The sequence below is a fragment of the Clupea harengus genome, chromosome 20 (genome assembly GCF_900700415.2).
Source record: "Clupea harengus chromosome 20, Ch_v2.0.2, whole genome shotgun sequence".
Classification (NCBI taxonomy): Eukaryota; Metazoa; Chordata; class Actinopteri; order Clupeiformes; family Clupeidae; genus Clupea; species Clupea harengus.
In genome coordinates, this window is record NC_045171.1 from 22,653,107 (window position 1) to 22,665,606 (window position 12,500).

The 12,500-nt window shown below is 46.7% G+C and overlaps 2 protein-coding genes across 2 annotated transcripts in view; one reads left to right on the forward strand and one right to left on the reverse strand.

The window, feature by feature from the left end:
• LOC116225274 (RNA polymerase-associated protein CTR9 homolog) overlaps positions 1-3,967 on the reverse strand; it is an 11,998-nt gene extending 8,031 nt beyond the window's left edge. The window contains 8 exon segments of the mRNA XM_031587535.2: positions 1-133; positions 233-340; positions 526-782; positions 1,027-1,116; positions 1,978-2,095; positions 2,504-2,743; positions 3,000-3,098; positions 3,824-3,967. The exon segment at positions 1-133 is cut by the window's left edge and continues 104 nt beyond it. Coding sequence (XP_031443395.1) covers positions 1-133; positions 233-340; positions 526-782; positions 1,027-1,116; positions 1,978-2,095; positions 2,504-2,743; positions 3,000-3,098; positions 3,824-3,868 — 1,090 coding nt within the window. The 5' untranslated portion in view covers positions 3,869-3,967.
• Positions 3,968-10,238: 6,271 nt separating this feature from the next.
• Positions 10,239-12,500, forward strand: part of LOC116225162 — a 14,443-nt gene continuing 12,181 nt past the window's right edge. The window contains exons 1-5 of the mRNA XM_042710777.1: positions 10,239-10,280; positions 10,486-10,531; positions 11,158-11,316; positions 11,771-11,888; positions 12,432-12,482. Coding sequence (XP_042566711.1) covers positions 11,237-11,316; positions 11,771-11,888; positions 12,432-12,482 — 249 coding nt within the window. The 5' untranslated portion in view covers positions 10,239-10,280; positions 10,486-10,531; positions 11,158-11,236. The remainder of the gene's footprint in view (positions 10,281-10,485; positions 10,532-11,157; positions 11,317-11,770; positions 11,889-12,431; positions 12,483-12,500) is intronic.

The window sequence follows — 12,500 nt, forward strand, 5'->3', positions numbered from 1 at the left end:
AGCACTGCGCCGCGTTCTCCTTGTCCCGCCGGTAGATGTACATCTGGCCCAGGCCGAAGAACGGCAGCACGAACGTCGCCGAGGCAAACTGGGTGGCCTGGTAGTAGTACTGAAAGGCCTGGTCATAGTCCTCCTACACACACACACACACACACACACACGGTTAGCTGTAAGCTCTCCATCAGTGAGTATGGTGTACCTGGCCAGGTGTGCAGTGAGGGGCGTGTCCTACCTGCACGTGGAAGGAGCGGGCCAGCTGGTAGCAGCTCTCCGCCTGCATGGCCTCCACCTCGGTGTTGTGGAACGCATGGAGAGCCAGGTGCTGCACCTTACTGTAGTCCTGTCACACACACACACACACACACACACACACATATAAGAGGACATGCTGAGATGATGACCAACCAGCTCCGTGCTCTGCAGAATCATACATCATGGACAGAAACACACAGACACAGACTCAGACTCAGACACAGACACAGACACAGACACAGACACAGACACAGAAACAGGTGGTGTTGTTACCTTCTTGAAGAAGAAGTGGTTGGCGAGGTGGTTGAGGACCATTGGGTTGCTGGGGTCGATGGTGTAGGCCCTGGAGAGGAGCTGCACCCCGTTCTTGATGGAGTCGGCCTCCTTGTTGTTGAGCTCCAGCACAGCCAGGCCCACCAGCGCCCCCACACACTTGGAGTTGAGCTCCAGCGCACGGCCGAACGCCAGCCGGGCCTTCTCCAGCTTATTCAGCTTCACGAAGCAGTGACCCATGCCCAACCGCACCTCCGCTGCAGGGGTCAGAGGTCAGCCAGGGGGTAGAGTTCAGCACACACACACACACACACACACACACACACACACACACACACACACACACACACACACACACACACACAAAGCAGCGGCCCAGACGCACCATTGCTAATAGGCCAGGGGTCAGCACTTAGATACCTCGTCACACACACACACTGAGTCTGGCTATCACAACGTCCTGACACACACACACAAACAAACACACAAAGTTAAGCTCACCAGGGCATCCAGGGTTGGTTCGTAGTGCCTTCTTGTAGTAAGCCAGAGCTCCTCTGTAGTCCTTCTTATTAAAGGAGATGCAGGCCTTTCCTGTCAAGGTACACACACACACACACACACACACACAAAATAACAGTCTTTGTGGTTGCCTAGGAGAGCTGGGATGTTGTCGGTGGATGGTTACCTAGGAGACTAGGGATATTGGGGGATGGTCACCTAGAAGAGCTGGAATGTTGTTGGTGGACTGTTACCTCGGAGACTAGGGATGTTGTTGGTGGATGGTTAGCTAGGAAACTAGGGATGCTGTTGGTGGATGGTTACCTAGGAGACTAGGGATGTTGTTGGTGGATGGTTACCTAGGAGAGCTGGGATGTTGTTGGTGGATGGTTACCTAGGAGACTAGGGATGTTGTTGGTGGATGGTTACCTAGGAGACTAGGGATGTTGTTGGTGGATGGTTACCTAGGAGACTAGGGATGCTGTTGGTGGATGGTTACCTAGGAGACTAGGGATGTTGTTGGTGGATGGTTACCTAGGAGACTAGGGATGTTGTTGGTGGATGGTTACCTAGGAGACTAGGGATGTTGTTGGTGGATGGTTACCTAGGAGAGCTGGGATGTTGTTGGTGGATGGTTACCTAGGAGACTAGGGATGTTGTTGGTGGATGGTTACCTAGGAGACTAGGGATGTTGTTGGTGGATGGTTACCTAGGAGACTAGGGATGCTGTTGGTGGATGGTTACCTAGGAGACTAGGGATGTTGTTGGTGGATGGTTACCTAGGAGACTAGGGATGTTGTTGGTGGATGGTTACCTAGGAGACTAGGGATGTTGTTGGTGGATGGTTACCTAGGAGAGCTGGGATGTTGTTGGTGGATGGTTACCTAGGAGAATAGGGATGTTGTTGGTGGATGGTTACCTAGGAGACTAGGGATGTTGTTGGTGGATGGTTACCTAGGAGAGCTGGGATGTTGTTGGTGGACTGGTTCAAGACGAAGTGGAACTGGGCGTCAGCCTGGTCCATCTTATCTCCCTCAAGCAGGCAAAAACAGGCTCTCCCCAGCAGATGGTTCTACAGCGCGCGCACGCACGCGCACACACACACACACACACACACACACACACACACACACACACACACACACACACACACACACACAGAGACAGACAGACAGACAGATGTTAAGATCAAATCTAATGCTGTGTGCTCTGCATTACTCTTCACAACACAAAACCCTCACACACAACCCTCTCACTCACACACACACACACACACACACACACACACACACACACACACACACACACACACACACACACACACACACACACACATGTAAACATCAAATCTAATGCTGTGTGCCCTGCATTACTCTTCACAACACAAAACCCTCACACACACACACACACACACAATCCTCACAAACACACACACACACACACACACACACACACACTAAGAGAGCAGGTGAGATCATACCTGGTCATACATGATGATCTTGTCGGCCATGGTATAGAGCAGCGTTGCCTGGGTGATGAGCTCCTTCTTGGCGTCCTTGTTCTTCTCACGCCGCGCCTGCTGCACATAGTAGGCGGCCAGCGTGTCCAGGCACGTCATCTGGTCCTTCTCGTGGTCGCGGTAGTCCAGGTTCCCATCGATACGCGCCGCCTCCAGCAGCTTCACAAAGTCCTCCGTCTTCCCCTGTTTGTAATACTCCAGCTGTGGACGACACATCAGACGTCAGACTAGCCACAGACACTCACACACACCCACCCACTCACTCACTCACTCACCCACCCACAGACGCACATTCACAGACACACACACACACAGACACTCACACACACCCACTCACCCACCCACCCACAGACTTACTACCAGCGCGATCCATATGTGTAGCGGCGTGTGCTCCTGCTTGAGGATGCTGATGACCTCGCACACGCAGACACAGACACAGAAACACACACACACTTACCGCCAGCGCGATCCAGATGTGGAGCTGCGTGTGCTCCTGCTTGAGGATGCTGATGACCTCATCTCCCTCTGGCAGCTGGTCGAAGTCCAACTCAATCACCTGCAACACAACAGCGTGTCAGACGGAGTGGGCATCCTCGGTTAGCCAGAGTATATTTCTAGTAAGTGCAGCCATCATTGAAAGGAAGGAAGAGCAAGGACGTCAAACTGATCATTCCACCATATTATATGATTATCGATACTTCTGACTGTGCAACTCCATATTACATGATTATCGATACCCCTGACTGTGCAACTCCATATTACATGATTATCGATACTCCTGACTGTGCAACTCCATATTACATGATTATCGATACTCCTGACTGTGCAACTCCATATTATATGATGATCGATACCCCTGACTGTGCAACTCTATAACTTATGATGATCGATACTCCTGACTGTGCAACTCTATAACTTATGATGATCGATACTCCTGACTGTGAAACTCATACATGTACTACACAACAGGCTCGCTGCCTCTTGATCAAAAACGCATGAAGAGAAACTTTGCAAGTGAGGCATTGTTGCGATATCGATCACGTTTATGTGTGACATTGATCAGGTTTGCAACACCCACAGCTGTCGCCTGCCAACCGACCAAGCTAGACGGCTACCGAGACCGAAACGTAAGCTAGACGGCTACTGAGACCGAAACATTAGATAACGCCAAGCTTCCCCTATAACGTTAGCCAACATTAGCAAGTTGGGTAAGACGCTAACCAAGTTCGCTAGATATAATTTCATACAACTCAGACAAAGAGTAAATCTGAAGCCACTCACCTCATCAGTGTCCCGTAAGGGGATTTCTATAGATCCCCGAGACATTGTGACGGGTGCAGTGGTCAATCACGCTTTCAGTCAGGATAAGTTTACTTCGTGCGCGGTTTCTCCAGCACAACTACCGTGAAATGAACCAGAGCCAGTACCAGGCGAGATCACTTCCTTCTCACGGTGGAAAACATCCGGGTGAGTTTTGCACTCGAAGAGAAGGGGAAACTCTGCCCTCTAGCGACATTCTGGAAGAGGAAAAAGAAAGAGCCAGAAAGATGGCTGCTTATGGGAACTGGAAATGCAGGCCGCGATGTGCTTATAAACACACAGCCGGTTTTTTTCTCATACAGACGGCTATTTGTTTCCCAAAGATAGCTACAGTGCGTCACTGGGTGCACGTGAGATTGCCGATGTGAGTGAACGGAAATAAATGAATGGATTAGCCAACATCATGATGACTTAAAAAAAAATACATTATTTTGTATTCTTAAAATGGGGAGATACTGTGACCAATGGTGACTGTCCCTGTGACAGTAACCGGCACTTCTTCTTGGTCTGTATTTCCTGATTCACTGAAAGGTGGAAATTAAACCCATTCTTGATCTGTGGTCAGGAAAGATGCCCGAAGTTTATCCTGGCTGTAAGAGTGCCACATAGTCATCCTTTCATTCAATCTTCCAGTAGTTAGTCTTTTTCTCCAATGCAAAATGACATGGAACTTCACAGATACAGGTTGGGAGGGGGAGAAACAAGGGGGGGGGGGGGAGGAAGAGAGAGAGAGATGGTGAATTGTGTGAGTAGGAGAGAGATGGTGAATTGTGTGAGTAGGAGAGAGATGGTGAATTGTGTGAGTAGGAGAGAGATGGTGAATTGTGTGATTAGGTTGGGAGAGAGAGAGTGTGTGTGTGTGTGTGTGTGTGTGTGTGTGTGTGTGTGAGTAGGAGAGAGACAGAGAGATGGTGAATTGTGTGAGTAGGTTGGCCTGAATCATTTGATATGGTAAACCTGCATGCTAATGATCGGCGTCCATCAAGGCATTATTCTGTTGTGTTGTGAGGTCGACACTAGCAAGGCAGGAGGAAGGGAGTGGGGAAGAATGTCAGCTGGTTTTGATGTGTGTGTGTGTGTGTGTGTGTCTGACTGTCTCTGTGTGTGTGTGTGAGCGTGTGTGCGTGTGTGTGTGTGTGTGTGTGCGCGCGTGTGCGTGTGTGTGTGTGTGTGCGTGGGTGTGTGTGTGTGTGGGCGTGTGTGTGTGCTCTGAGCAGCCAAACACGCCTCTAAGACCCCTGAAGAGGCTTCTTAGTAGCAGCTGTGCTAACTGCTAACTGCTAACTCTGGTGAGAATTTGTGGTGTGGAGCAGCATAGAGCAGAGAGGTCCAGAGCTATAGAACACAGAGTAGGAGAACACAGAGTAAGAGAACACAGGACCATAGAGAGAACACAGGACCATAGAGAGAACACAGGACCATAGAGAGAACACAGGACCATAGAGAGAACACAGGACCATAGAGAGAACTTCAGCTCTCAGCCTGGTGTGGGTATGGTGGCTCCTACAGCATCTCCTGACCAAAGGCTCTCCACCTGGGAAGTAAGTCTGTCTATTCAAAGGGGCGTGTGTGTGTGTGTGTGTGTGTGTGTGTGTGTGTGTGTGTGTGTGTGTGTGTGTGTGTGTGTGTGTGTGTGTTTGTTTGTGTATGTGTTGGAGGGCATAATTTCCGTTATCATGTTGCACTTCAAAACTGGATCTGTTGCTTGACTATATGCTGGGCTGGAACGTGTATTGAAATCTGTCAGTGTTGTGTTGGCTTGGTATGTTGTGTTCTATGGTGTGTTGATGACTGGTATGTTGTGTTCTATGTGTGTTGATGACTGGTATGTTGTGTTCTATGGTGTGTTGATGACTGGTATGTTGTGTTCTATGGTGTGTTGGCTGGTATGTTGTGTTCTATCAGTGTTGTGTTCTCCTGACGTTCCTAGGGTTAGGGTCAGGTCAGGGTCCTAGTGTGAAGTTGTAATGTGTTATTCTCTAGAGTTGTGTTTTGCTCTGTTGTGTTGATTGATAACGTCCTGCCATTGACATCATTCCTGGCCAGTGAACCCATGGCGTCTCCTCACTTTGTCCTCGGAGTGGCTGGCTTCAGGCAACTGGGCCCACCCAACACCCAGAACATCAACCGGGCCCATCAACACCCAGAAACCATCAACCGGCCCACCCAACAACCAGAACCATCAACCGGGCCCACCCAACACCCAGACCCTGCAGGACCAAGTCTCTCAGCACTCTGCACACAACCCAGCAGGTATGAGGACACACACCCACACATAATCGATTTTTAATAATAAAAACAATTTTTTTAAATTAAATTTATTTATTTATTTATATATTTACACATCCATTTTGTGTTAAAATGCAAGCTGCATCGAGTATTGCATTGTTCATTGAAAGTCATAATTGTGACAAGGAAAAGCTTTTTCTCTAATAAAAAATAGAGAAGGTAATTCATCTGGGGTACGTTCGTCGTAGGATTGAAGCTAAGTTAATCAATTGGCCTTTTAGCCCGTTAAGATTAGCGAGCTTATTGAGAACAGCAAATATCGGTTCGTTAACGGCTGACCCGCATCCTAATCATGTGGTTAATTTCAAGCAGGCTAAAGTTATCATGGCATTTGCGCGTGCACGTCCTACTTCAAAAGGCAGGAAAGGTCGATCACCAAAACCATGATTTTCTAACGGTATAATGGTTCTAAACTCAAAGAGAAAGGGATCTTTTTTCTCCGCTGGCGAGTAGGAGATGAACATGAACGCTTATGAGAATACAAGACCATAATCATGGCAAAATTCAACACCACCACCGCTGTGAGAGCAAGGTGTTGTTGGGTGTTTATAGGTGATATCTATGTATGAATCCCTGACGGCAAGTGTCAGCTGGTACAGAGTTTTCGTCTACCGGTTTGAATCTGCATGGTTGCTAGTTCACATCCCCTCACCTCCTTCCTCCATGTAGTTTTACATTTCCTTGGAAGTCGCCTTTGAATAAAGCGTCTGTTAAATGACTAAATGTTATTAATAACAAATGCAATAAATTGAAGCAGTGAAAATAAATTGTCTGTATTTCTCTCTATTCTTATCATGAGTCCACCGTAATCATTTTCTACAATAATGATATGCTATGGTGTACTAATAACACTCATATAATTATGAGTGCTTTGTTCTCCGCATCACCGACACTACAAAAATGTACCACTCGCAAAAAAGCGCAAGACAGTCAATGTTCGACTGTGGTGTTTGCAATAAATGACTCGAGAAGGTCTTGTAAATTAATGATTCCTTGTCGGCTGAATCGGTAGCGCTCATACAAGAATAATGGATCTTGGCGATCGCAAAGAACTCTCTCCCTCCGCTAATCTAACTCTAATATCAGTCCTTGGTCAATGGGATCCCTCCTTTTTCCGGGGGTGTGGCAAGCTTATCCAGCTACACTTAAGTTAGCCTGCCCTGGAGCAGGTTAGTGCTAATCGATATGTAACTATGGTGATTTATCAAAAGTTGCTTCCACGAACCAAAAAGAGGGGCGTTTTTTATCTTAGCCTGAAAATTAGCTCGCTAAACCGCTTAGCGAGCTACGACGAATACCCCCCTGTTGATTTTCTTTAATTATCAAACACAAAGTAGGAAGTGATTTGAGACTCTAAGTAGCAAACTCAAATGTTTTAAAAATCGACATGCATCCATAATCGTTTTATCGGTTTAGAATTGATAATCGATAATCGGTTTTGAATCGATAATCGGTTTAGAATCGATAATCGGTTTAGAATCGAATCGTTGACCACTGAATCGGAATCGAATCGAATCGTGAGGTGCCAAGAGATTCCCACCCCTAATAACCACACACACACCCAACCGGTATGAGTACACACACCCACACATAACCACACACACACACAACCGGTATGAGTACACACACCCACACATAACCACACACACACTCAACCGGTATGAGTACACACACCCACACATACATTTCCAATGAATGTCTGTGTGATGCATGGGTGTATCTGTGTGTGTGATGCATCTGTTTGGGTGTGTGTGTGTGTTGTGTATGTGTGTATCTCTTTGTGTGTGATGTATGTGCGTGTGATGCATGCATGTGTGTGATGCATTTGTGTGTGTGTGATGCATGTCTGTGTGTGTGATGCATATGTGTGTGTGATGCATCTGTTTGGGTGTTTGTGTGTGTGTGTGTTGTGCATGTGTGTATCTATTTGTGTGTGTGTGATGTATGTGCGTGTGATGCATGCATGTGTTTGTGATGCATTTGTATGTGTTTGATGCATGTCTGTGTGTGTGTGATGCATGTGTGTGTGTGTGTGATGCAAATCTCTGTTTATGTGTGTGTGATACATGTTTGTGTGTGTGTGATGCATGTCTGTGTGTGTGTGTGTTTATGTGTGTGTATGTGATGCATATCTCTGTTTATGTGTGTGTGATGCATGTTTGTGTGTGTGTGATGCATGTCTGTGTGTGTGTGTTTATGTGTGTGTATGTGATGCATATCTCTGTTTATCTGTGTGTGATGCATGTGTGTGTGTGTGTGATGCATATCTCTGTTTATGTGTGTGTGATACATGTCTGTGTGTGTGATTGTCATGTCCAGCTCACAGACCATGACAAATAACAGACGTTCACAGAGTTTAAAAGCCAAAACACTAAGAATTTATTACAATTAGCCCGGACACTAACAGTCCAAGCTACGGTGAGGTGTGGCAGTCAGTGAATCAGTAAGCGTTAGCGTGTATGCCTGCATGCTAGGTCAGTAAGTGGAGTGTTGTATTGTGAAAAGTACGCAAAGATGAGCATGGCACGAGCAGAGCGTAGGAAGCAAAGTTTCCCTTGTCTCGCTCCGAATCTCTGTCTGAAGCTCTGTCAGAATCTCCTTTGGAACCAGTGGATTTGCTCCTATAGTACCTGGTCCCAGGTGTTCCCAATCACTGATGAGCTGAACACACCTGCTGGTCATCTGCAAGACAAACACATAGACAGACAAACAGCCAGCCCAGCAACCAAAAGAGGCGGGGTCGTCACAGTGTGCATGTCTGTGTGTGTGTGTGAGAGTATGTCTGTGTGTGTGTGATGCATATCTCTGGTTATGTGTGTGTGATGCATATCTCTGTTTATGTGTGTGAGATGCATGCGTGTGTGGTGTGTGTGTGTGTATGTGGTGCATATCTCTGTTTATGTGTTGTGTGATGCATGTGTCCTGCAGTGAGTTCATTGGCCCACAGTGAGGAACAGGGGAGGGTTTCAGGAAGGGGCGAGGCTGACGAAAGGGAACTCCTGGACATCACTTTTGAGGCGTGTGACGTCATGGCAACAGGTAAACACAGTTCACACCTCCTACACGCAAACACGCTTACCTCCGAACCAGGCTCAGTTTTATAGTGTGTGTGTGTGTGTGGTGTGTGTGTGTGTGTGTGTGTGTGTGTGGTATGTGTGTGTGTGTGTGTGTGTGTCTGTGTCTGTGTCTGTGTCTGTGTGTGTGTGTGTGTGTGTTGGCAGGTCAGGTGCGTGGCTCAGATGTACTGCGGTACCTGCGTTCTGTGATTGGTCAGAGCAGCGGTCATGAAGAGCTGGTGTTGCTGCAAAGCATGCTGGACCCTCAGGGGGCGGACCCAGCACTGAACCGGCTCAGATTCCACTCCGTCATGAACGCCTGGATACGCACTGCAACCAGCAGAGGTACCTCACACACACACACACACACACACACACACACACACACACACACACACTCCATCATGAACGCCTGGATACAGCACTGCAGCCAGCGGAGGTACCTCACTCACACACACACACACACACACACACACACACACACACACACACACACACACACACACACACACCAAACACACACATACACACACACATACACTCCATCATGAACGCCTGGATACAGCACTGCAGCCAGCAGAGGTACCACACACACACACACACACACACACACACACACACACACACACACACACACACACACTCCATCATGAACACCTGGATACAGCACTGCAGCCAGCAGAGGTACCACACACACACACACACACACACAAAGTTGTAATGCAGCTCACGTGCTATAATAATGTTGCATGAAGTTGTTGTATGACAAGATGGGCCTGCAGAGTCTATGTGTGGGTGTGTATGTATGTGTGTGTGAGAGTGTGTAAGTAGGTATCTTGTGTGTAATATGTGTGTGTGTGTGTGTGTGTGTGTGTCTGTAAGTGTGTACCATGTGTGTAATATGTACGTGTGTTGTGTGTATGTGTGAGTGTGTATCATGTATTTAATATGTACGTATGTGTTGTGTGTGATTCTGTATCATGTGTGTAATATGTGTGTGTGTGTGTGTGTGTGTGTGTGTTTCAGAGACTCCAGTCAGAATCCAGCTGAGCCTGTGAGAGATACAGCCCAGGGTAACACACTCTCAAAACTAGTGTGTGTGTATGGATATGTGTATGTGTGTATGTATGTGTGAAGATAGGTGGGTATGTATGTACTAATGTATGTGCATGTGTGTTTGTTTGTGTTTGTTTGGATGTGTGTGTGTGTTTGTGTGTGAATGTGTGTGTGTGTGTGTGTGAATGTGTGTGTGTGTGTGTGTGTGTGTGTGTGTTCTAGGTGCTGAATTTTCTCCTTCAGATCCTGAGACAGATGACAGTCGTAGGTCAGTAAGAACCTGTTACTGTACACCTACCTATAGAAATATAACCTCACACACACACAATCTACCTATAGAAATATAACATCACACACACAACCTACCTATAGAAATATAACCTCACACATAGTCGGGGGAAGACCATCCAAGTGCAAAATACGAATAAGGGAAAGACATGTATCACTTTTTGACCTCTAATTCACTTTTTGACCTCTGATTCACTTTTTTACATCTAATTGAGTTTTTTTATGAATTAATACAGTTGACTTGCCATTTAAAAGGGATTTGATGCTCAACTGAACATTTGACCAATCCATTCAAACAATTGTATGACATTTCCGATCGCAGATAGTTATGTACAAGTTTGAATCGGTGTGTGTGTGTGTGTGTGTGTGACCTCAGCTCTAAGCTCACCTCCAAGGCACCATAGGCGTCAGAGAAGTGTGTGTGTGTGTGTGTGCCTAAAAGAAAATCTCACTACTATGAATAGAAAGCTTCTCAAACAACATGGTTATTACCATGGATAGATCATAATTGTGTGTGTGTGTGTGTGTGTGTGTGTGTGTGTGTGTGTGTGTGTGTGTGTGTGTGTGTGTGTGTGTGTGTGTGTGTGTGTGTGTGTGTGTTGTTAGTGAGCTCCAGCTGCTGCAGTGTGAGTTGGCGGAGGTGAAACACGTCTGTCAGAAGCTCCGTGATCAGAATGCAGTGCTGATGAGGGCTGTTGCCCATGGCGATGACCTCAACCTACAGCTCACCATGGAGATGACCGAGTTACGCACCAAACTGGCCAGGTACCTGAAATACGCCAGGTTCCCCAAAGTACTGAGATGCCAAAACTACAGGTCCCCAACCAACAGTCAATTAATCAGCCTACTGTATGTGTTTGCATATGTCAGTCCCACTTACCTGTGCTATTTGTGTGTGTGTATGTATCTACATGTGTGTGTGTGTATCTATGTGTGTGCATGTGTGTGTATCTACATGTGTGTGTGCACGTGTGTTTGTATCTACTTGTGTGTGTGTATCTATATGTGTGTGTGTATCTATATGTGTGTGTGCATGTGTGTGTGTGTATCTACATGTGTGTGTGTGCACGTGTGTGTGTGTGTGTGTGTGTGTGTGTGTATCTATATGTGTGTGCACACGTGTGTGTGTGTATCTACATGTGTGTGTGCATGTGTGTGTGTGTGTATCTACATGTGTGTGTGTGCACGTGTGTGTGTGTATCTATATGTGTGTCTGCAGTGCCCAGCTGGCGGCAGTGAGAGCGCAGTCCTTGGCTGAGGAGCTGGATGAGGTGCGTCAGGCTCTGAGGGAGAGTCAGGACCAGGAGAGAGTCACCCATGCCGCCATCAGCTCTCTGGTACCCAGCACCTTTGCTGCTAATTTAAACTAGCGCTGCTGCTAACTATGCTAATATTAGCTACTGCTACAACTGACTCTGATCATTGCACCAGCACTGCTGCTAACTCTGCTCATTGTAGCTAGCAGTGCTGCTAACTCTCATTATAGCTTGGACTACCTCTATACTCTCTATGCACATTTCAGATAGTGTCACATGACGACTAAATCTGGTAATTTTAGCCACTTACTCACTTTAGCTAGAGCCACTGCTAACTCTACTAAACTATCAAGAGCTCTGCTCTTATATGACATCACACCCCATTATAGCTACTTGAAGCTATGTGTGTTAGCTCTACATAAACTCAACTCAACAAGATAACACTTCTATTTGCTAGGTCACACACACACACACACACACACACACACACACACACACACACACTTACAAGATAACACTTATATTAGCTCGGTCACAGCCAGTGCAACATGGATGTATTTATCACCTGACTTCTTAAAACAGAGGAATAGAGGCATAACCAGTGCTTTGGTTTTCCTCCTTTAGGTAAAAGAAAATGAAAACTTGAAAGCCCAGCTGAATGCCATTGAAGAAAAGGTATCATATCATCATAAA